The sequence below is a fragment of the Dendroctonus ponderosae genome, unplaced genomic scaffold (assembly GCF_020466585.1).
Source record: "Dendroctonus ponderosae isolate FM_Combo_2020 unplaced genomic scaffold, Dpon_F_20191213v2 Dpon_F_20191213_1, whole genome shotgun sequence".
NCBI lineage: Eukaryota > Metazoa > Arthropoda > Insecta > Coleoptera > Curculionidae > Dendroctonus > Dendroctonus ponderosae.
The window spans coordinates 16,369,715-16,393,084 of NW_026017110.1; the positions used below are offsets into that span (position 1 = coordinate 16,369,715).

General features: G+C 33.8%; 1 protein-coding gene across 3 annotated transcripts in view; it reads left to right on the forward strand.

Moving 5' to 3' along the window:
- LOC109542490 (cadherin-87A) overlaps window positions 1–23,370 on the forward strand; it is a 100,373-nt gene that overhangs the window by 66,472 nt on the left and 10,531 nt on the right. For all 3 annotated transcript variants that reach the window (XM_048661241.1, XM_048661242.1, XM_048661240.1), the window contains exons 3-21: window positions 15,182–15,390; window positions 15,582–15,713; window positions 15,948–16,208; window positions 16,276–16,468; window positions 16,887–17,197; window positions 18,395–18,614; window positions 18,729–19,015; window positions 19,256–19,576; window positions 19,949–20,072; window positions 20,158–20,447; window positions 20,501–20,798; window positions 20,861–21,126; window positions 21,187–21,511; window positions 21,571–21,804; window positions 21,859–22,079; window positions 22,152–22,349; window positions 22,411–22,582; window positions 22,786–23,016; window positions 23,075–23,246. In XM_048661241.1, coding sequence (XP_048517198.1) covers window positions 15,182–15,390; window positions 15,582–15,713; window positions 15,948–16,208; window positions 16,276–16,468; window positions 16,887–17,197; window positions 18,395–18,614; window positions 18,729–19,015; window positions 19,256–19,576; window positions 19,949–20,072; window positions 20,158–20,447; window positions 20,501–20,798; window positions 20,861–21,126; window positions 21,187–21,511; window positions 21,571–21,804; window positions 21,859–22,079; window positions 22,152–22,349; window positions 22,411–22,582; window positions 22,786–23,016; window positions 23,075–23,246 — 4,465 coding nt within the window. The remainder of the gene's footprint in view (window positions 1–15,181; window positions 15,391–15,581; window positions 15,714–15,947; window positions 16,209–16,275; window positions 16,469–16,886; window positions 17,198–18,394; window positions 18,615–18,728; window positions 19,016–19,255; window positions 19,577–19,948; window positions 20,073–20,157; window positions 20,448–20,500; window positions 20,799–20,860; window positions 21,127–21,186; window positions 21,512–21,570; window positions 21,805–21,858; window positions 22,080–22,151; window positions 22,350–22,410; window positions 22,583–22,785; window positions 23,017–23,074; window positions 23,247–23,370) is intronic.

Genomic DNA, 23,370 nt, shown 5'->3' on the forward strand with positions numbered 1-23,370 from the left:
TGCAAAAACCCTCTTACTTTCTTCTGAATTAAAACCTATTTTTTTTAGAAAAACTGTTTATATGAAAAGCTAGCCGAACTTTTTAAAGATGTTTGGTAAAATATGTCGTTCCACAAAGCATATTAATCTAGTGGAAAAGTTGAAGGAAAATTGATTTAACATTCCCTAGTCAAAACGCCAAACCAATATGATGATTAGGTTTGATCCTTCCGCAACTTTGCTCGCCTTTGGGGATGGAAAACGCCTAAGCGTAATGGACCGATAAAAGGGGTTGGTGGTGAAAGCGAAGGTCAGAATACACAATAACCCGATCTGCATTTGCCCTTATCAGTATTAGTCACATGCTCGATTCAATTACACCCTGGACCCGAATTAGAGTGTACGAGCTTCGGAAGCGGCCTTTTTGGGGACGATTTCTTTATTATGTTAATGTAAATGTAATAAAGTAGCTGAGTTTCCCGTTTTGAAATCTGCTCAACTGAAATGGACCATGTTTATTTCCAAAAATGAAATTTATCCAGTGGATTTCGGAACTACTTAATTATAATTAGAATGGACTTTCAATGTTTTCAAAAAGTTTTATTTATTATGTGCCTGTTTAGAGCCGCAATTAACACACATTTGCCTCAGTTTTATTAGTAATATAAATAAAAAGAACCTGCTATAATATCGCTAAAAATATTTCTTTTTTATAAAGCGGTATCAAGACACAAAAATTCACTGTTACTTACTATTCTTAAAAATTTTAAGTATGAATGAATATAACGCAAGGTGGTTTTATGAAAGTCGTAAAAATTGCGATCTACGGAATTTCCCTTTGCTTTGGAAACTATTGGGCCAAAAATGCGCTTTCAATATATCCTTTGCCAGAAACTGGTCTATTTCTGCATCTGATAGGGCAAATTCCGCGTTTTATACACATTTTCAAAAGGCACAAAGGTTTTCCATAATGCTTTCTAAATCGAGTCTTTTTCGTTTAAAAATAAGAAATAATTTCTTATTTTATTCTTAATCAGCTTATGGATGTGTTTCAGAAATAGCTATATACAGTAGAATAATACATTATCGTTAGTTTCGCAATATATTGTAAGTCCTTTACCTTATTCCAGAATAATTGCAAAATAATCCAACATTAGATTACAGGTTATTTTCGTTTCTCTGCAGTTGGCTCGAATCGTCTAAGAGAATTTGAGCAATGGACTTAAATCAGAAATACTTTCTAAATACATGTTTAAGTTATGTTAATGTTATTTTGGTTATTCATTTTATTCGTTTATATTAAATTTCAATGGTTTAGATTATATTCATAATGTTTTACCATGCTTTAAAACGACAGTATACATTATTAGTTTGTTTAATTTTCATGTTAATTTAGTAGCATCTATAAATTAATATTATTCACTACTGATACGTACTTAAATCATCGTTTAAACATTGCTTGAAAACAAATTATGTAATTATTAAGCCGAACCCTGTAGGGACGTCGCTTTAGTGTGCCGGCATTAATAATCGGTTCATTGGAATGATGTTTCAATCTGACTAAAGTTTATTGAGCTTTTGGAATCGATTATTTACTCTTAATGAAATATGAACTATTTTACAATGATTATTTCTGGCCATTATTGTTAAATATTAACCGAATAATGTGTAAAAATATTCTATTCTTCGCAGCGATTATCCAAATAATCAATATTTTAATGTCCTAATGTTAAACTAATAAACCCAAGATGCTTTATTTCAATGTGCTTACCACAGCAATTCTTAAACAGAAACTTTTCTACATTTCCTACATAAAAAATATTCACTAAATATATAAATAATTCACATTCACTAATTTCAATTCACGAATTCATGAATTCAAATAATTCATATTCACTAAATATATATCTACCAACAAATATTAATATTGCAATTCCACATTAACATTTCCCTTAGCGAAGCTTCTAAACTAAATTTCTACTCATGCATCTGAAATTTATAGGTGCGTTTCCTAATGCCGCACATATGGAATGACTTTAATTGCAAGTAATAATTGTTAAACTCGAAATTCGAACCAATTATAAGCGGTAAGTTGTAATGTTTCGTTATAAGATTAAATCCACAGCCTTATTCCAAACTTGCTCGGCTTCAAAAGTTTACTTTCTCGAAGTCGAAACGAGAACGAAAATTAAAACTTGCTAAATGGGTTAGCTTTCAAGCAACACGATATTTCTAGCAAAAAATAAACTTTGGGAATGCGATATTTAGCCTTTGACTGCTTCCGTGGAAAAGATTCTTTTAAAAATATGTAAGTTCAAGAAAGTCATCCACTGTACTCCATTAGCTCAAAGTAACTACTTTAGCCAAGACTTTAAGAGCACAATGAACTGTTCTTTGCTCATTCAATCGCCGCTTTAAGCTATGAGATACCGACATTGAACAGACACCCTATGCAGGCACTGAAGTTAGATTAAATTAATTTACCTAAACGGGGAATCTTAGGATGATGGTAAACACACTCGACAATATATGCCTGTCTGTTTGCATTGTGCTGGGCAATCTTAATGTAATAAGTAGAGTGCTATCTAATAGATTAATGTCATTATTTAATCTAAATACAATGCAAATTAACGGTTCTTGGACAGGTAATTAAAGCCGGCAAAAAATAAAAATCTGTTAAATTATTCTTTTATGTTTAATAGATGATGATCCGAAAATTGATACGAATAGAACAAGACAAGTCGACAAATGAGCGTATTGGAAGGAGAAGACAATTTTTTTGGCTGTAATGTCTTTTTCTCTTACTAGCATTTATCGTACTCCATATTAATCAGAGATCAATTAGAAACATTCTAAGAAGAATATGAAGGAAATCATTAGTATTTTTCGGGTGCAAATAAATAAAAAAAAAGCTAAAACAAATTCATCTATTGCTCTTCAGCTCTCAGCTCAACTCAACTCAAATTAATAAATGTGCCAATAAATCGTAATAATTCAACCGAGCGTTGGCCATTAACTTCTTGCAATTTTATTGATATAACATTAAAATTTACATGTGAATAATAATGTAAATTTTAATTTGAAAATAAATGTGTATTACCAATAAGTAAACGTTAAATGCCCGCTAATTAATGCACAGATTGGATTTAATTAAACAATGCATTACCGTAATGTATGTTCATTTGCGGTGTCCAGGAATTGTTTTCAACTAATATGAACTAAATTCGGTTCTGTTAAATCGGATATTAATTGTCTATTACATTTGTATAATTTCATAATATTTGGGTAGTTCTATACAAGCAATGCATTACAGTTGCTGCGCCAATTGCAATAAAAAAAACAAAGCTTAGGAGTTTTGTTGGGTAATTTTACATTGGGAATTTTGAGCAGGTATTTAACTTTGCACGTAATGATGTTCAAGATCAGACTGTGGAAACGAGAGCAAAAGAAAACATATTTTGCGTGTAATAGTAATTAATAGATCGCCGTTAATTTATATTTACAATAGGTACTCTAAAGACTCGGTTTGTCATGCACTAAAAGTTATATTTTAGTATTTGGCACCTAAAACCCACAAGTAAAATATTTATATTATTTGTTGCTTATTCTAGCAATTAATTTTTTACTGATATAAAATTAAATAATATAACATTAAATATCAGTTTACTTGAATGTATCATTTATATACATGTGAGCTCTAAAAGACGGTTTGTATTTTGGTTTTTTTGAAACATGCATAGCGCCTTTATTACTATCCCAAGGGATTACACTCAAAGTCGTTTTGCATAGAGATGCCGCATGACACAAATGAACCGCACGATACAACATTAGAACTAAGAGCTCTTAGTTTAATTTCACTTATTTCCATTTGTTTATATTGTTCACATTTGGTTCAACTAGTTGAAATATTTCTACATAATATGTGTCTGCTCGGATGAGACACTTTTGTTCCCAAAGGCATAAACTAAGGCTTTTAAAGCCATTTGGTGAACTGATGGACTCAATTTCATTATTCCTAACATTCTTCGAAAAGTTTTCCTTCGTTCCTAGCGAGTTGAAATGATCTTCAAACGTCTTCTGTTAAAGTGTTCTTATTACCGTTTATTCAATAGGCAATTGAATGATATAGACATTCGCAGTGTTTAACATAAAGCAGATTATCAATGAAACGTGTTGATGGCAGATCCTGGACGATTGTATTTATCCCCCTTAGTGTAAGGGCCTTTAGTTCGCAGTCCTCTGATATTCCAACAGCTATACCAACAAACTAATACCAGCTTAATTTCCCATATATGTCTAGATCCACTGATTTATTTGGGAATTGAATAAGCACCGACGGATTTACACTCAACGGAATCCAACAATACCTATAGGAATTTGTTGGGTTTACGGCGCGAATGTGTTTTGGCACAAACGATCCTTGTTTCTACTCACAGGAGATTAAAAGCATTATTTTTGTTGGCATGAAATTAAACTTATGAACTATCCTGGATTTATCTCATTTACTTCCAGCGTTGGGCCATAAAATATGCTGACTAGTTAAGAGTAATTAATTATAATTGTATTCAATGAAAAATGTATTTACTGTTATTTAATTCAATAAACTGTTTGTTCCTATTTTTGTAAATATATAGCATTGATGTTAATTTGCAAGAAGCTACATGTACTTTAAAGTTTTTATGGCTTGATAGGATTTTATCTGATCTTGAGAAAGTGATGAGTATAGTTTTTCAACTCTTACGGCAGACTATCATCCAATCACTTTAAAAATTTTGTGTCTAAAAATTATGTACTACTTTTTCACTTTGTTCCGCTGTACCTATGTGTTGTTTTCGTAAAGTAAGATTTCAATAAATTATTCGAAACCCGTTTGATAGCCATGTTATCCATTCGGTTTAGAAGAATATGCGTCAGCATAATTGCCTTCAGCAAATCTAGGAACACATCAAAAACTTTTTATAGGTTTTTTTACTTTTTATGACTCTGCTCAAAGCTTTGAAATTTGAATTCTCCCTGCAGCTAAGCTGTTTTTTATTAATCGAATTAAATATTTGCGAAACACGTAATAATAAGTAGTTACAAGCTAATAACAAAACAAGCAGTAATAAACATATCTGAAAAATGTAAATCAAAAACCTTTTTTCGGGCAATGAATAATCTGTAAAACAAAAAATAGGCACCGTCTCTTGCTTTATCAGCGAAAATAACTACAATCTGCAAAATAGGCAAACGTAAGAAGTTCGTATACCTATCTAGTCAGTAAAAAGCTAAAAAGGTTTGACAAAATTCAGTTTTTTCTTTCCAACTGCAGAAAAGTGAGAATTGAACAAAATATTCAACTTACAAAAAAAATGTTAGTACTTTTTTACCAAAGCACACTTTAAACCTTAAGCAAATTATTTTAACACATAAATCGCCGAATTAGTCATTCCAAACCTATAAATAAAGGCCTTAATAAATAATTTTTTATTGTTTATCGGATAGAAACAACCAGACTAAAAGCAATTAACATATTTGTAAATTTATTCAAAGCTTAAAACGAAAAAAGTCTCACCGAAATGGCACTTTGTTAACGAGAATGTCAATAACATAGAGTATTAAACAATTATCTGTTTTATTTAAAACATTTAATTGCCAAATAATAATCCTTTACAATTGAAATATTTTGCTGAAAAGCCCCGAACAGAAAAAAAGTTGACTTTTTGTTTTATGTTGAATACAATAAATTTATATGCTGGTTCAGATTTTCAGTGTAGATTTTAATTGAATTTGATAACTAAATTAACTAAAATTCCTTTATGCGATTTTTCATTTTTGTTATGTTATTTTCCATAAATTTTATTTATTTTGTTCGATCTAAACGTGGGTTTTACACTGAAAAAATGCATTGAATGAAGTAAAGTAATGCAGGGGTAATTTTATTCTGGGGGATTCTTAGTGTTGGGCTACATTGTTCTTGGTGTTGGTAACTTTCTTACTGTGTGGCTCAAACTGTTTATTATCAACGCTCATTTGTAGCTGTTTAATGCAATTTTTAACCTTTGATAAGTTCTATTCAGCAATTTTTACCGCGAATAAGAAATAGAAAAAGAACTGTATATTTCCAATATTTAAACTTACTGTTTATATTGTTTGCTAAAACAATTTATAGTTGACACATTTAGAATACTGCAGTTACCGTCAGAGCATAGAAGGCGAATTTATAGCAAGTGACAAAATTACTTAGAGGTAATAAGAAATAAGTGTTTTAAAATGCATTTGGAAGTTTTGTTAAAACCGAAAAAACGTGCTGAAAACTAATGAAATATAACATAAATCGTAACGATATCGCTTCTATTCGCCGTACAATAAATTATAACACCAAACATTGTTGCATTTATTGCAATTTGCGCGCCTACATTTTCAATAGAAGTGAATATGAAATCAGCGGTTTGTTCAAACCTGATTTTTTTTTAAAGCTACAATTTCCATTACATTAAGTTCCTGCCCAAATGCGAAATGAAATTTCGAATTTTAATTTAAAGGTTGTGGAATAGAATAGTTTTCAATTTGTTTTAAAATTTACGCTATGAATTTGCTACCTCTACAGAAACACATTTTCGTATATTCCGAGCGGTCCGCTTTCTGAACACTGTAACTGCTTCACTCCAAAACACAACTCTCTTCCAAGACCCATGGGACAATCCCGAACTTTTATTCGGTCGAATTTTAAACAAAAAGTAAATTGCATGGAGATCCGCTTTGTATTTCCATTGCAGTTTATTAAGCTGATCGCCCTTTTGAGGCCAATTTTTTTAAATGCTCGTGATGAATAAAGATTCGAATTAGTTTTTGCATGTGCTGTGAAATTTATAGCCGAAAAACTCGATTCGTTTTCAGCTTCCGGAATAATGTGCAAAAAGCTAATACATATTCAGACTTGGCTACAGAAAATGAAGCTATTAGTTTATGAAATTGTATGTAGGAAAATTGGGCAATATCTGTCTGAACATAGCCGAACTTTAGGATAAACGTTGGAAAAGCGTAGTTTGCCAAGAAAAGTAATTTTTCAACTTTTTTGCATTTAAACTCACTTTTTCAAAGACATTATAATGTTTTTTATAACCTCGTTGATTTGCAGACGTCCGATAATGGCTGTGGTCGGAGTTCCGATGCACAATGTGCAAACCATAAATCCTGCCTTTATGTTTACGTTGCAGAAAAAGACTTTAATCTGCCCACATTTCCCTTATGCTGATGTTATATTGCCCCCTTAAAACGTCATATTTTTAGTCGAGCTCGGGTATACAAATTCTTTCTGAAACCAACTTTGTAACGTATATATTTTACGGCATATTTTACGAGCGTCGTTTCCTTCAGGATTTCTCGATTCTTGTAGAGTTGTACCATAAAAACCATAAAAAGTTCGTAATAGCTAAGGATGCGCGATGTTGTAGATTGATTAGAGTAATGGATTGACATAACAATCAATCAGTGCAGAAAAGTGAAAAGAAATGAAATTTTATCATATTGCGCTACTTTGATTGCTTTTCATAGGAATGGAATGGGAAAAAGCCAGTGATAAATGAGCCAAAAATTATTCGAAATTTGATCGAATCGGGATTTAGGATTAAACGCAGTTATTTCAAAAGGTTAAAAGTGTGTTTGTTTTTCATTAAATAAATTCTCCTTATTAACCTGTATAACAAGGTGTTTCTGAAACAAGTGGTCAAATCCTGGAATTTCGTAAGAATAGGAAGAAAAATTTGATTTTTTTTTATATAGTATGTCTTATGTAAAAGAAAATTTCGTTTAGGACCTTCAAATGTGCAAAATTTTGTAGAAATTCGTTGCAAGCATGTTCTGTGTTTCTAACTCAAAGAAAAAATGTGCTTCTTTTGCATTTTCTAATTTTATAGTTAAGGAAAAATTTGTAATTTCCAAAAAAATTCCTATGAAAGGCGGTTGATGAATATGAACTTTTCGTATCTAAAATTACGTAGTAATCCATAATTTAAACACGACAAATTAAGAGTTTCTCTAATTCTCATTCTGGTCTTGGAGGGCATTTTACATTGAATATTTTCTACTGTTTTGAATTTTTGAGAAGCAAATCAGATCCATGTAATTGACTGCTCATCCAGAAAGTAATTACATTTACTAACACAGAATAATGCAATTTTCATTCTCTCAGAACCATGTTCATCAAAAGCCCGGTAAAATTTTGGGTATAAAGAAATAATGGTTTGAATAAGATTGCTAATTTCTTCAAGAATTCTGCGTTTTAGATCGCGGAATATGAATAGTCCCATTTGCAATATGTTGAAACTTTCGACTTTTATACGGTTCACATTTTTTTAATTCTTTGAAAGAACCTGCGAGAGTCAAAATATTTTTATTTGAAAACAGTCTCAATAATTGATTTAAAGTGATGTTATATTTCTTATGTACGAAAAAACTCTGATGTATCCAACGTAATCATTTTTACTTTCAATATCATAAAGATCTGGGTTTTGAACTTTTATGCTAATATTTCCAGAGAAGCCAATTAAAGATGCAATCTTGAAAGGTATGAGAACCTAGATCACCATATAACCCCATTAACGTTCTTTCGGTTCAATCAGGATAAAAGTCGATAGGCTATCAGATAATTTAATCTGGAACTAGCTTACTGAGCAGACTCACGTTTAGCTGTCGCTTTTAAAGTTCAGAAAGTCCGGAAATCGCCTGATTTGCGCCTAACGAAGGAGATTTTACAAATTCCAAATAAAAAAAAAACGGATTCGGACCTTTCCCTTTCTTGTCAGCCTTTCTCTGATACTTAAAAAAAGTTTATATTTACCCTGTCTAGCTTTGTTAAAGATGGTGAGATGTGTACCATGCATTTTATCAATTTAACTGGGTGTAAGAAAATATATACTGTAAAAAGACCGAAAAACATTCACTTTGAACCATAAAAATCAATCAAACCAGACCATCATGTATCGCAAAAGCTGTTTTATTATTGTTATTTGTATGAATGGGAAGCAGTTAATAATTATTTCGATTGAATCTGCCAAATCATGTAAAACTAAATAATTTCTATTTTCTATCGCTTTATTGCAGACAAGAGACTCCATGAATGTGCCTGATTATGAGAAAACTGCAAAGACGAATCATAAAAATGAAATGTCCGGAAATTCAAATGAAAAGTGACAAATAGCCCATTTTGCAAATAAAACCGCATTTTCAAGTTGGTTTGAAACTTTAAAAATCCCTTGATTTATTGTGAAAATGTGCGGCGTAAGACCCGTAGTTCTGCTCGTGCGATTTAAACGTCATGCAGGAATATTCGTGCTCCAAATTGCTGGAAAAATCCTTTCAAAAATTGTCAATGCAATTGAAACGGAGATTAATGAAGTGCTTGAAATATGTGAACAAGTAATTTCCCTAGTGAGCGTTTCAATAACATGCACAGTTATTAACCGATTCAATCACGGCGGAATTCAGGAAATCACACCAATTTGAAACTAATGAAAATCAGGTTGACGTAATATGCGGCAATAACGTGGTAGAATAACGCTTTAACTATTTTAAAATGTCTGAAAAAGCTCAACTATTCTAGGTCCAAATGAAGCCGTTTACATTTTAATTAATACTAGATCAGGCATAGAAGTAAACAAAATATCATTCAGTTGCATTTATGGGCATAATTCGCTTTCACTCCCAATATATGCATTTGCCTGGATTTTCTAGAAGAAGAAGAGTTTTTAGGAAAGGTGCTGCTCAGAAATGAGAAATATATTGTTTGGTTTTACTGGAACGACTAAAGTAAATTCAGATGCAACAGGAGAATATTTTTTCAAGTTTATTCTGTGTTGCTTCAGCCAACATTAAAAATGGGAAGTATTTCGCGAATGAAACCAATTAATTTATTCACAAACGTTCAAAACTTATAATTATTTGCTGGAAGGAATAAGTCCAAAATTATAAAACAACATTAATGGAAAGTAAATTTAAGGGAATCAAAAAGAACTGGAATTGAGATAAAACGAAATTTCAATGAAATTTGTCAACCAAAATTTATGTAGATTCACGAGATAAAACGGAAAAAGTTTCAGCTTGCAGTAGTGAAAATTATAAAATCCAGATTCCGATTGTCGCTCATTCAAGTTTGATTTTGCGGGAAAATCCGCGATTTAATATAAATGGTTTTGTATGAAATAGAAGTCGACATATTATCTGAGAGTTTCTTTGAGAACTCAGATTTGTCTCACTATGGGAAACTCGACTTTAAAGGGCACAACTTGTGGGAAGTTCACACAGTAGTTTTGTTTAATACAGAGTTAATTTAAAAGTGTAGAAACAAACACATCGTTTGAATGTGTCATCATATCGTATTATTTGACTGAAGCTTTACTCATTCTTAAAATGCTCATACAGTTGGTTATGGTTTTGTATGCATGTTTTAATTAGGGGATGACTATGCTGAATGAGTATAAGCAATCCAAATTTTCTCACAAATCCACTTTCAAAAGTTGCGCTACTCTAATGTAACGACTTGAAAGTGAGGCAAAGCTAATTAAGGCTAATTAGGCTAATTTTCAAGCTTAGCGCAGGAGCCGTTATCATTTACCTTTAAGATCTTTTATGTTTCTTAGTTACAAGGAAATGTTAAGTTCATAAATCATATCAAAAAGGGACAATATTCCCTCTGCGGTAATTAGCATGTTATTTCGGCGGGCTAATTATAGCGCCTGACACTAATATGATTATTAGCGTGCACTATAACAGCGATGGCAAACGTTTGGTTTTTTATAGCATTAAGAAGGGATGTTTGATTGAATTTGAAAAAATATTCGACTCAAATCCATTTCGTAAACGGTTAAGACAATTACTCATCCCCTGACAAAACCAGATTAAAATCTCCCGGAAAGTACTTTTTCAAATATTTTCTTAGGGCCCTGGAGTGGTTTCTAAAACTCCGGCAAAGTTTGCAAGCCAAACAGAGGTTTTTTATCTTCGGGATCGTTAGGTGTGAAGGAGCGCCATGCCCACATAGTTTGTTATCGGATAATTGGATGTTCCCTACCAGCTGAATCTTTATTTTCTTCCAAATGTTAAACTGTCGATAAATCGGGAACACGTGTAACAATTTTGAATGATCTGTTCAAGTTTTCACATAAAAAAATGTTTTACGGAGTGAAGAAATATTATATATACTCAACCATACACCGCTAAATGTGTTTTACTGTTTCTTGTTAAATCGTGCCTGTAAGTTTTTCTGTTTCTTTCGTTTCAATTAAAAACTCTTTGTACAAAAATTATCTACACTTTTAAAAGTCTTGTTTAGCATTGTAGAAATAATTTAATTAAATTTGATACCAGTTTCACAATATTGTTCCATTTTGAGAAAAGTAAACTGTCTCAAGCAATCAAATAACTCGTCATTCCAATTAAGCTCTTTATTAATAACTCCAGACGTTTCATTTATATGAAATAAATTCGTTTTTCGGGCGCAATTGTTTGCTAGCGAATGCGAAATTTATTCAGAGGAAGCTTTAGTTCAGATGGAACGACAAACGAAATGTGAAATGTATAATTGCTTTATTTACTCTGTTTCGATGCTTACAGAGTGAACCAAAACATGATTTTTAATCAGAAGTGTATCTGGTACAAGATTTCAGGTTTGACAAAAAACGGTAGGCATTTTGCAAATGTCGCAATACACATTAGAAAATTTCGAAAAATTTTGTATAATTTTAAGGAATTAACACTAAAGCTTAATTTGATTGTATTTTTTAAATGGCTCAGTATTTTATCGCTTGTTTTAGTGCCATTTTTTTGAAGCTATGGAAAATTATAATAGATAAATTTATATACGAAATGTACGTTTTGAAACAAATGACAAATTATTAGACCAGAATGTTGTTATAATGAATAATGGATTATCTCTAACAATTTATTGAAATGATTTACCGCTAATTAGCCATAAATATACAATTTACCTTGTGAACCAAACACATGATTTGAATTAAAATAGTGATCAATTAAATGGCGTTTTACCATTTTCCAATACAGAAACCTCTAGTTTTGAAACATTGGGCTTTTTTTGGTTATTTCACGAAAAGTATGAGTTGGTAAAATAATGAGCAAACTGGGTTGTCAATATACAAAGGGTCAATATACAATACTTTTTATACATGCAGGTATAACATTTACATATTTCAAAATAGAGGTAGTTTTCAGCTCATTTTAAACTGGAATTTACTAGATATTATTGAACACACATAGTTCTGGTACTATTGTTTCCAAAAATTGTTAATATGGTTTTTATTTCGGTGTTCCAATTTTTAAATTGAAATACCAACAATTACCTATATTATAAAGTAAAAAAAAATGATTTTGTTAGATTTAGACCCTGCTGAAGTTGACATTGATAATTACTTTTTTTGTTAAAATAAAAATTAAAAAAATTGCAATTTTCAGAATAAAACGAAAATTGAAAAATTGTTTCAATCATACATGTTATTAAGTAGGTACATCAGTTTAATTTTTTTAAATCATTCAACCGCCAATTTAATTACGAGATACAGATTTGTTAACAGTTATAGGCACATAAAAAATGTGTTAAAAACATAAAATTTGAATTATTTCTCAATTTAATGATAAAACTGTTTGCGTAGGTACCCCTTCTAGTTACCGTTCAAACTCAAATAGCTGAAAGCATAAGTTAGTAGACTTTGAAAATGGAAAATGTAGAGAATTTTTTTTATAAATTGCTGGAAAACCCATGTACATTTGTCCAATTTATTCTTGACTTACCAACTAAAAACAGAAATCGTTAAAGTGTCTCGACTTCTATCACTCAGTATTTGCAGATACCTAATTTAAAAAACATTAGTCTATGCGTGGTTTATTACCGCAAAGTCGTAGAATTTCCAAACGATGCTACAAAGCAAGATCTCTCTCTTAGCTCATATTTCAATATAAAAGTTTACTTTGAACTACTTATTTAATCTACTAAACTTTGCTAGAATGCATTTACAATTTAATTTAAGCGGCTAGCCGTTGCTGGATTTTACCAGGAAAGTATTAGTATGTTCCTCACTTATATCCCGCCACAGAGCTGTTTGCTAAGTATTCAGCAAGTTGGGGGAACATGTAGATAAAGATAAAGTTTCTTATCATGATATTGTGATATTCCTGGCCGCAAGCCACAACACCTAAATAATAGCGTCTAATTAGTGTCTCAAATGCCATTCAAATATCTTACAAAACACTTTTCCGTTGACTACTAAATTGTTTCACATCCAGGCATGTGACATATTTTAAATCAACCCCATTAGCATCAAGGTATATTGCAGACTTGACACAATATTTAGGAGATACGAAATGCACGACACGTGAAAAGGTGACGGGAGAAGATATATTAGCAAAGTGCTATCATATTAAAATCCTAATATTGCTCCATTGTGCACCGCACCACACTGTGCACTGTTCTGCTTAAGTTGCCATAACAAATGGCTAATGGGGCAAAGAGCTTCGTGCTTACGCAATTTTTTTATTGTTTCTAGTCAAAATTGAAGATTTATGCACATGGCTTAAAAGGCATTAATAAAAAATGGGGCTTGGTTAAGGATAATGATGAAGTTCAATTGTTGATTTGGAACCAAAATGCAAATTATACTTTTGGGGCAGTTTGCTTTCGTAAAAAACATCGTTTATAATATAATTTAACATACATGTAAGGTTGGTAAGATATTATTCCTTCTTTGCAACAAGAAATAAGTACGACAAATAAATTTATTTTTAAACAGCTCATCAAATGTGATATAAGTCTCACAATAGACAATACAGGGTTATCCATTTTATGCTTGGGAAAGTAAAGTAAAAAAAACACACAAAATATTCAGATGGAGACGAAAATTTTAAGTCAATATAAAGATTAAACCTAGCCATGATACGTGAAAAACAATATCATTTAAATGTCCTCCACGGGATCTCCTACAGACCTCAATTCTTTTGAGGTGAATTTTGAATGACTTTTCGGCACATTACCGGTAATATCTCGGTCATAACTTCACGGGTATTGGCTTTTAGTTGCTCAAGAGTTTGAGGATCGTTCGCGTAAACACGATCTTTCGCATAGCCCCACAAAAGGAAATCTAGCGGCGTTAAGTCGGATGATATTGCGGGCCAACTGACATCATTCAATCTCGAAATTACGCGTCCTGGAAATTTCTCTTGCAATACGGCTCTAACTGCCGGTGTTGTGTGACTCGTTGCCCCATCCTGCTGGAACCACATGGCTTCCAGATGATAATCTTCAATTTCTCTCCAAAAATAATCGGTAAACATGTGTCCATAGCGCTCAGAATTGACTGTTATGGCTCTTCCTTGATCGTTTTCAAAAAAATACGGGCCAATAACACCACATAATGCACACCACACGGTCACTTTTTCACGGTGCAAAGGCCTTTCTGATCACCTGAGGATTTTGGGAGCCCCATATATGGCTGTTCCGCTTATTCACGTACCCACCGAGCGAAAAATAAGCCTCATCGCTGAAGAAAATTCGGTTCGCAAAATCATCAACGGCTTGTTGTTCAATCATCCAATTTGCGTATGTTCTGCGCTGCTCATTGTCTTGAAGCTTAAGTGCTTGAGTCAGTTGGACTTTGTAGGGATGGAGCTTCAAATTCAATTGCAAAATTCGCCACAATGAGCCGTAAGACAGGCCCAAATGTTGAGCACGTCGGGGAATCGTCGAATACGGTTCTTCCTCCACACTTTGAGCAGCAAGAGCGATATTTTCAGCTGAGCGAATTTTGCGATGATGCACAACCCTTACAATATCAGTAACCGATCCAGTCTCTTCAAATTTTTCCACTGTGTTCGAAATTGTTTGCTCTGTGGGTCGATGATGTCGACCGTAATCTGCGTAAACGTTGATAAACCAGAATCACCATTTTTATTTTAACATTTATCCATATTCCAAAATGGCAAACCATCAACTAAAACAAAAACGCTTCGGATGACGTTTACCTTTAACAGATATCAAATAGCAAGGTTTTACTGTCCCAACGTCGAATTGGATAACCCGTTATATGTAACTTAATTTAAAACAAAGTCAAAAAAATGAATTCAATCGAGATAAATATGAAGACAAAGTTACGAGAGAGAGTCTTTACCCATGCTGAATTAAAAATCAGCTGGATGAATATTTTCGGTATTGTTGCAGGATGTCACGCAAACTCACCGCCAAGCTTCGTCAAAGACATGAACAATATTGTAATCTCCGAAAGCACACCAGTTGGGACCGAAATATACAAGCTAGAAGGAATAGATCCAGAAGGTAGCACTCTTCGCTATGATATTTTCGGTACCGATGTTTTGAGTGTGGACCACGACACTGGAGTTGTAACAATAGTTAAACCACTGGACTACGAGGTAAAATCTTGAGAAAAATCGCAAAAACGCCAATAAAACTTGCAAGTGCTGATATTAATAAAAGTAATATTCTACTGCAACACGTAATTGTATAAATTGTATACTGTAAATTGCGAGAACCTGACAATATCGTTCCGATCTATGTTCTACCAAGAAACCACTATTTACTGACTTTCTTTACTGATTTCCAGACAAATTCCACCCTACATTTAGTGGTGAGCCTGGAAGACGAAGTGAATGGCACAGGAAAAAACAACGTAGTCGAACAGGGCATAACAGTGATTATTTTAGATGAAAATGATAACCCGCCTGAATTTCAAAACGTAAGGTTAACACAAAAATTCATATTAACACTGCTGTTTTACCACATCTCAAAAAACATAAAAAGCATGTTCAATTTCATTGACCATGTTGTTGAAAACCAGTGAACCGATCACTGCGATTATTCTATAAAACGAAATTAATCGAACAACATTGTTTACCAATTAGCCAACTAAACAAATTAGTCTGCCAATTACTAATTGCAAATAGTTTCCTGATTTTGTTGCTAATTGCAGCTTCCTTACCATGCGACTATGGATGAAGATGCAGCCATAGGAGCCACTCTATTAGATATCATCTACGTAACTGATAATGATACGGCGGGTGAAAACATTGAAGTGACTTGCATCAATACATTAGAATCAGTGGATGCTTGTGATATTTTTGTAATTGAAGAATTAACTTCGGGAGTGAATTCCTATAGAGGCGTTCTAGTGCTAGCGAGAAAACTGAACTATACCAGCCGGCAAGAGTACAAATTTTCTTTAAAAGCAACAGTAAGCTATTTGATGTTCGAAAAAACATCGCAAGAGGTTTTTTATTACAAAAATGCGTTTTCAACAGGATGGCACATTGACAAGTACAGCGGACGTTAGTGTCGTTGTCCGGGACGTTCAGGACACTCCGCCTAGGTTTCTAAGCAATCTTACAGCTCAACTTCCTGAAGACGTTCCGATTAATACTCTAGTTTTTATCGCTAAGGCTGAAGATGGTGATAGAGGAAATCCTCGCCCCGTTGTTTATGAACTTGTTAATAGTAAGTAATCAGCCATATGAAATAGAGCAAAAAGTCAAAAGATAGAAAAGAAAGGAAAAATCAAACTCATTTAATTTCAGAACCATAAGTGTTAAAATGTAAAAGAACACTGCATGTGCACTTTACACAGATGATGAAATTTCACACAATTAATTCATGGATTTCTTCTAGCATAACGTTGTAATTTTCCACTTGGTTGGTGCTTTTATTTATAAAGGATATTTATTAGTTGTTCACTCATGTATTAGATTCACACCATTAGCCTAACATTACCATATTTGCAATGTGGACGATAAGCAAATGTTTCTCAGGCCTTCAACTAGCTGCAAAACTTCAATACCGATTCATAATTAAACACGTTGCGAATTATTGTCTATGGAGGCCTACATTACATGGGTAAAAATGAATAATTTTGTAGATCCCATGGACTATTTCCTGATAGATCCCGTGTCAGGCGATCTCTACACAGCAAAACCGCTGGATAAAGAAGCAATAGAAGATCCTGATGGTATTCTTCAGTTTGAAGTGCGAGCCCACGAATTAGTGAATGGTTTAAGGGCAGATGATCCATCTACATTCAGCACGGCGCTGGCCGCAGTGAAAATTTTGGACGTCAACGATGAACCGCCTCGATTTAATAAGCGAGAATATTTTGTGGAAATTCCGGAAAATATTCCTGAAGGGTCTGCCTTGCCACATCTGGACATGACAGTATCGGATCCGGACGAGGTGAGTTGAGAGATGTTATATTATTCAAGGAAAAATATGTGTTCAAAAAATGTATACGCGTTTTCTTGAGCCGTTTGAAACGCCATTTCTGCATGCAGGTGGAGAAGCTTTTTTAGTGTATTTAACATTTTTTATGGGGATGTTCTATAGAATTCGAATATCGAATTTATTGAAAAATGCTTCCGAACAATTAACAGAGTAACAAACACTATTTGCTGCAAGCTAAATAAACACAGTATCAAAAAGGTACATAAATGTACAGAGTTATTGATTGAACTTTGGCCACCCTGTTTTAGCATCTAATTTGAAATTTAGAGAAAAATGTTAAATACAAAACTTGTAGATATTAACGTCTAGATTATTTTAAGATAATACCAATTGATACAGGGTGTTTCAAATTCAAGTGGCAGACCAAACTTAGCTTTTTTTAAAAATGGAATGCCGTACTTTTTATTGCATATTCGAACTATTCACACAAAATCATTATAGAACATGTATATCGAATAGGCCTAGAACTGTGCGAACAGTTCGAATATGTAATACAAAGTGCGGCATTCAATTTAAAAAGAGGTAAGTTTGCTCTGCCACTTAAATTTGAGACACCTTGTATCAATTGGTATTGTCTTAAAATAAACTAGCCGTTAATATCTACAACTTTTAAATTTAACATTTTTCTTTAAATTTCAGATTAGGTGCAAAAACGGGGTGGCCAAAGTTCAATCAATAACCCTGTACACATGTTTCCGATAATCTTATAAAAAACTTCATATTTATTTTAATCCATAAATTAATGTGCAAATAAATTTGCAATATAGAAGAAATTTTAGAATAAATGCAATGAGATAAATTAACAATTCGCGTAAAATGCCTGGAGCAGTAATTATCGTATTGTCATGTTTCTATTATTATTGTTTAATGTCTAGGACATTGTTTGTTAATAACATTTGACAAACATCCTTCAGCTAAAATTATGGGATGTTGATATTCCTTGCATTATCTTGTAATTAATATTGGCCGAAAATCTGGAATTATGTTTGGTAAATTCCAGACAGTTGACTATTTTCTTCTGTAGCCTAAAATCGATAACTCCTAATGTTCTTTTAATTTGAAAAAACATTTTGAAACAGTGTAGAGAAAAAATATAATGGCCAATATTGTGATTTAAATTGTCTACAAAAGTTGCAAAATTGTTTTTAGGGCAATAATTCCGCATTCTCTCTGGAGCTGAACGATATTTCCGGTGCTTTTTCTATCGAACCGAATACGGCTGTGGGTTCAACGCCAGTTACTATAAGGGTCGCTCATAATAATCTGGATTACGAGGATCCAAACCAACGAAAATTTATTATTCTGGCTGTGGCCAAGGAGATTTATACTCAAAACAAGCTTTCATCAACGTCTACGATTACAGTTTCAGGTACGGCTTTCAATATTTAACCGAAGAGGAATTAAGAGCATTGCTGTTTAAACTTTAGATCGAGCAATTGGTTTAAATTCTTAACTTTTTTGCATTAATTATCTCGTTTTTCAGTCATTGATGTTAATGATAACGCACCAACATTTGATCAGGATAATTATTCGGCTGTTGTATCAGAAGTTGCGTCTCCTGGTACTTTAATAATCACAGTAGTAGCCAAAGACAGAGATACTGGTAAATTTGGAGAAAATGGCCTAATCTACAAGTTAACAGGAAGCGGAGCAGAGCTTTTCCACGTAAACAACAGAACAGGAACGGTAACAGTTGCAGCTTGTGATAGTTTGGGTATCGCCCCCTGTTTAGACTATGAATCTAAGCCCGAGTACCATCTACAATTTATGGTAAGAAAAAAAACATTATGGATATTTTTTGGATTATTTAACAACAATATCTGCCATTTCCTCAATTGTGAAACTAAATTAATTTTCACGAAAAATCCTTCCCGATTGGAGTTAAACGTTATTCGGTTATTACCAATAATTCTCATCAACCAACAAGTTTTTATCCAGTGGCTTAATTACCGACCTTTTGCTTCTTCTAAAGAGAAAAGGAAAACATGCAAACCATTTATTTCATTCTAGGCCGTTGATGATGATGGAAGAGGCCAAACTACGGCAGTACCACTTAAAATAAGTCTGACCGATAGCAACGACAATCCGCCAAAGTTTGGCCAATCCACTTACCGAATCTTTGTAAATGAAGGAGCCACTCGGTTTGAACCGCAACAGATTATCGAAGCTCATGATGAAGATAAAACATCCCAAGTAGTTTATGCAATTGTGGCTGGAAATGATGATGAACTGTTTAAGATCGATTCCGAGACGGGTAGACTGAGAATAGCTGGAAGTAAAGGACTGGACGTTAGCAATGAAACGGATAATATTATAACGCTAACGATATTGGTGAGTCTAGAACCTTCTAGGAAAGCTGCTTTTGGGCATCATTTTCAAGACGTTCAGTTTCTTGACTGATATCGAATAATTGCAAGATGGTTGATTTTCTTGGGAATTCGGTCTGGGCAGTGGTGAAGAAAAAGAAAACCTTTTTCAGCTACCAAGCTTTCGGAAATTTATTGTCGCCTTCCTCAGGGTGCTAATTGTTTGACTATAAGAAGGCCAGGAACCCTCCAGAATATTCTATCATTTTTTGTACAGCTTGATGAAATATTTAATATTTTAGTTACATTGTTTGGTCATAAAAATCAACCATCTTGCAATCATTATCAAGGTTCGGTATTTAAAGCAGCTTAATTTGATTTTTTTCTCGGATTTCAGGCAACAGACAGCGAATTTACCGCCACAACCACAGTTAACATTACAGTACTTGACGTTAATAACAATTCTCCAATTTTTCTAAAAGAAACTTATTTAGAGGCAGTGCTAGAAGACGTTCCAATTGGTGAGTGAAACTTCCATATGACTTAATCAAGAATGTATTCTTTCACACGTTTTAAAATTATCAAAATTTTGGACGTGCTTTTTAGGTACAAAAGTAGTGGAAGTTAAAGCGACAGACGCCGATACGGGAGAAAATGCAGAAATCGAATACATCATTTCCAAAGGCACTAATGGTGACTTCGAAATCAACAAACTCACTGGATTAGTAACAGTGGCATCCAAGTTAGACTTTGATAGAAGGAACACCTACAATATGGAGGTTTTGGCGATTGATCATGGAGAGCCGGCCTTAACAGGCACCACAACCCTTACCGTTAAAGTGATCAACACCAATGATAAACTTCCAAATTTTGTGCCTGCGACTCAAAAAACTGAGGTAAAAACCATCCAAGTTGTTTCAATTCCTCGGACTACCAGCTAACACTTTAGGTGATGGAAGACGCTTCTATGGGAACAGTTATCCACACTTTAGTAGCTCTGGATCCAGATGTAAATTCCTCTGAGGCCCTAAACTTTGCAGCTACCGAGCCGATTACTGCTTTGGATAAACACGGAAATGAAGTGTCGGCCAGTGATGCTTTTAAGGAGTTTTTCTCCGTAGACAAAGATACTGGGAAAGTAATAGTTGCTAATCACTTACAGCGGGATTTGGCTGCCGTTATCCGAATTCCGGTTTTGGTTACGGATATTACGGCGCCTACTGTACAACAAGGGCAAGGCCTCTTAGGTACTTATCCAGATTTTGATGAATCGCAGCAGTTTCACGAATTTTCTTTAAATACTTTCCAGTTGTAACAATTCAGGATGTGAATGACTCTCCACCAAGTTTCGTTCCACCTTGGACTGTGGAAAATCCAGTTTACTTTCTGGAAATTAAAGAGGAACTGCCTGTGGGCACAATAGTGGGCAGTTATAAAGCGTTTGATGAAAATTCAGACATTGCTGGATATGCAATTTGGCCAGAAAGTGAATACTTCTCTATTAACCGAGGCATTGGAATTGTGCAAATTACTAAAACAATTGATTACGAACAAACAAAAGACCTCAATTTTACGGTGAGAAAGAGTTCTGAATATCGCACCTTGAACAACTTAAAGTTTGGTGTTTTCTCGTAGATCTGGGCCTATGATAGTGGCATTCCCCAACTGAACGTATCAGCTTTGGTTAAGGTGAAAGTGATCAATCTCAATGACCACGATCCGATTTTCACGAAAAAGTCTTACAATGTATCAATTGATGAAAATTCTCCGAATGACACGGTTCTCACACAAGTAAGGGCTGTGGATAAGGACGCAGGAGAGTACGGAGAAGTTGTTTATGCACTAACTGGAGAGCACAGCCAGAACTTCTACATAAACCCCAAAACCGGGGAAATTTCAGTCGCCAATTCCAACTTTTTGGATCATGAAAAAGTCGCCGAGTGTGTCCTACAAGTGGTTGGTAAGTGCATCCCAAATAAACATTTAAACTTGTGAAAAAATGTGAGTTTAATCTTTCAGCTAAGGACAGCGCTCCTGCAAATATAAGACGAACAATGTCAGTTCCCGTGTATATAACCATCAACGATCTAAACGACAACCCTCCCAAATTCACTGATCAGTTTTATGAAGCTGAAGTAATGGAAAATGTGCGATTGAATCCTCCCGTGCCGCTTATCCAACTAAATGCCACAGATTTGGATTCTGGTCTAAATGGAAACATCCATTACAGCATTGTTTCTGGAAATGACAATGGTTTGCTTGTTAATTGATTTTTTTTCAGATTTTACTACATTATCTGAATTTTAGATGTGTTTCTTATCGGGCTAGACACTGGCATTCTTTACGCCCATAAATCACTTCAAGGTTTAACCAAAACATTTAACCTGACGCTGGAAGCTAGAGATGGAGCTGGTAATGGAGAGCTTTACGATAGGGCAACCGTAAAAGTACACGTAATTAATGTGAATGATCATAAGCCCATTTTTGTGATGCCTTATCTGCCTAATTCCACCGTCGAGGTTCTTGAGGTAAGAACATTAGAAGTATTAGATTAGTATTAGAAGATCGCATAAATATCGAGGTTTATTTCAATTCTCTAGAATGCGGCTGCAAAAGATTTGATAGTGCTGATAGTCAAGGCAACTGATAAGGATCCAGGTGAAAATGGAAGAATCACATATCATTTGAAGGTGGGAGAACAAATTATGCAAGAAACCAATGACTTCGGCATAGATGAAAAGAACGGCGAATTGAAACTTAAAAGGGATCTGGATAGAGAGGAGAAGTCCAGCTATGAGGTAATCAATAGTTTGATTTTAAAGCCAGTTGGTGATAAAAACGAGTTTTGCCCATTTGCAGCTAACACTTGTGGCCAGAGATCATGGTTCTCCAAAATGGTTCCAGGAAGAAAGGCATTTGACAGTGTTGCTAGTGGATGAGAATGATAATCGTCCAGAATTTCCGGGAACAGTAGCAGCCAATCCCTATCACTTTTATGTAACAGAAAATAATGAGCCTGATACACTGATAGGTAACCGAAAAATTAAATTTTTGATTTTGTTTGTAATAATATGTTTGCAATCCTAGAGCAGCATACACTAAATCGTTTGCAACTAATCGAAACAATAAGGAATAAATCCGGAAAATACTCAAAATGCTAAAATTATACAAAAAATAATGAGTGGCAAAATGCTCCGTTTAAAATTGCAATTTATAAATAATTGTAACTTCTAGGTCATGTGCAAGCCTTAGATCGTGACGAAGGAAAGCATGCAGCCGTTTACTATTACATTCTAAGCGGCAATAAAAATAGCGAATTTAGACTGAATAAAATTGAAGGCAATCTCTACGCAACAAAATCCTTTGATCGAGAAACTAAGAATGAATATAATCTAGTAATAATTGCGAATAATGATCCAGACTTTTACACGTCCGAGGAAGAAGTAATTAAGATGAAAGATTTGGGTAAGGATTACATGGGAAAAATTCAATAAATACGTAAATTTACTGAATGATGTTTTAGGAATGCTTGAAGATAAAAGTGTTGCCCTTGTTGTGGTAACCGTTAAAGATTTAAATGATAATGAACCATATTTTCAAAATCCCGTTTATTATGCTGCCGTTAACGCTATGGCCAGCGTAAATCAGTTCGTTGTAAATGTGTCTGCGTTCGATCCGGATTATGGAGTTAATGGGTAAGAGTATAAAATGCGATTTTTTCACAGAAAGCCATTAGCCATTAAAGTCTAATTCTCCTATACAAATGCTATTTTTGAAAAGTGTTTTTTTTTCCGGTGAGGTTTGGGAAATGCTCTTTTA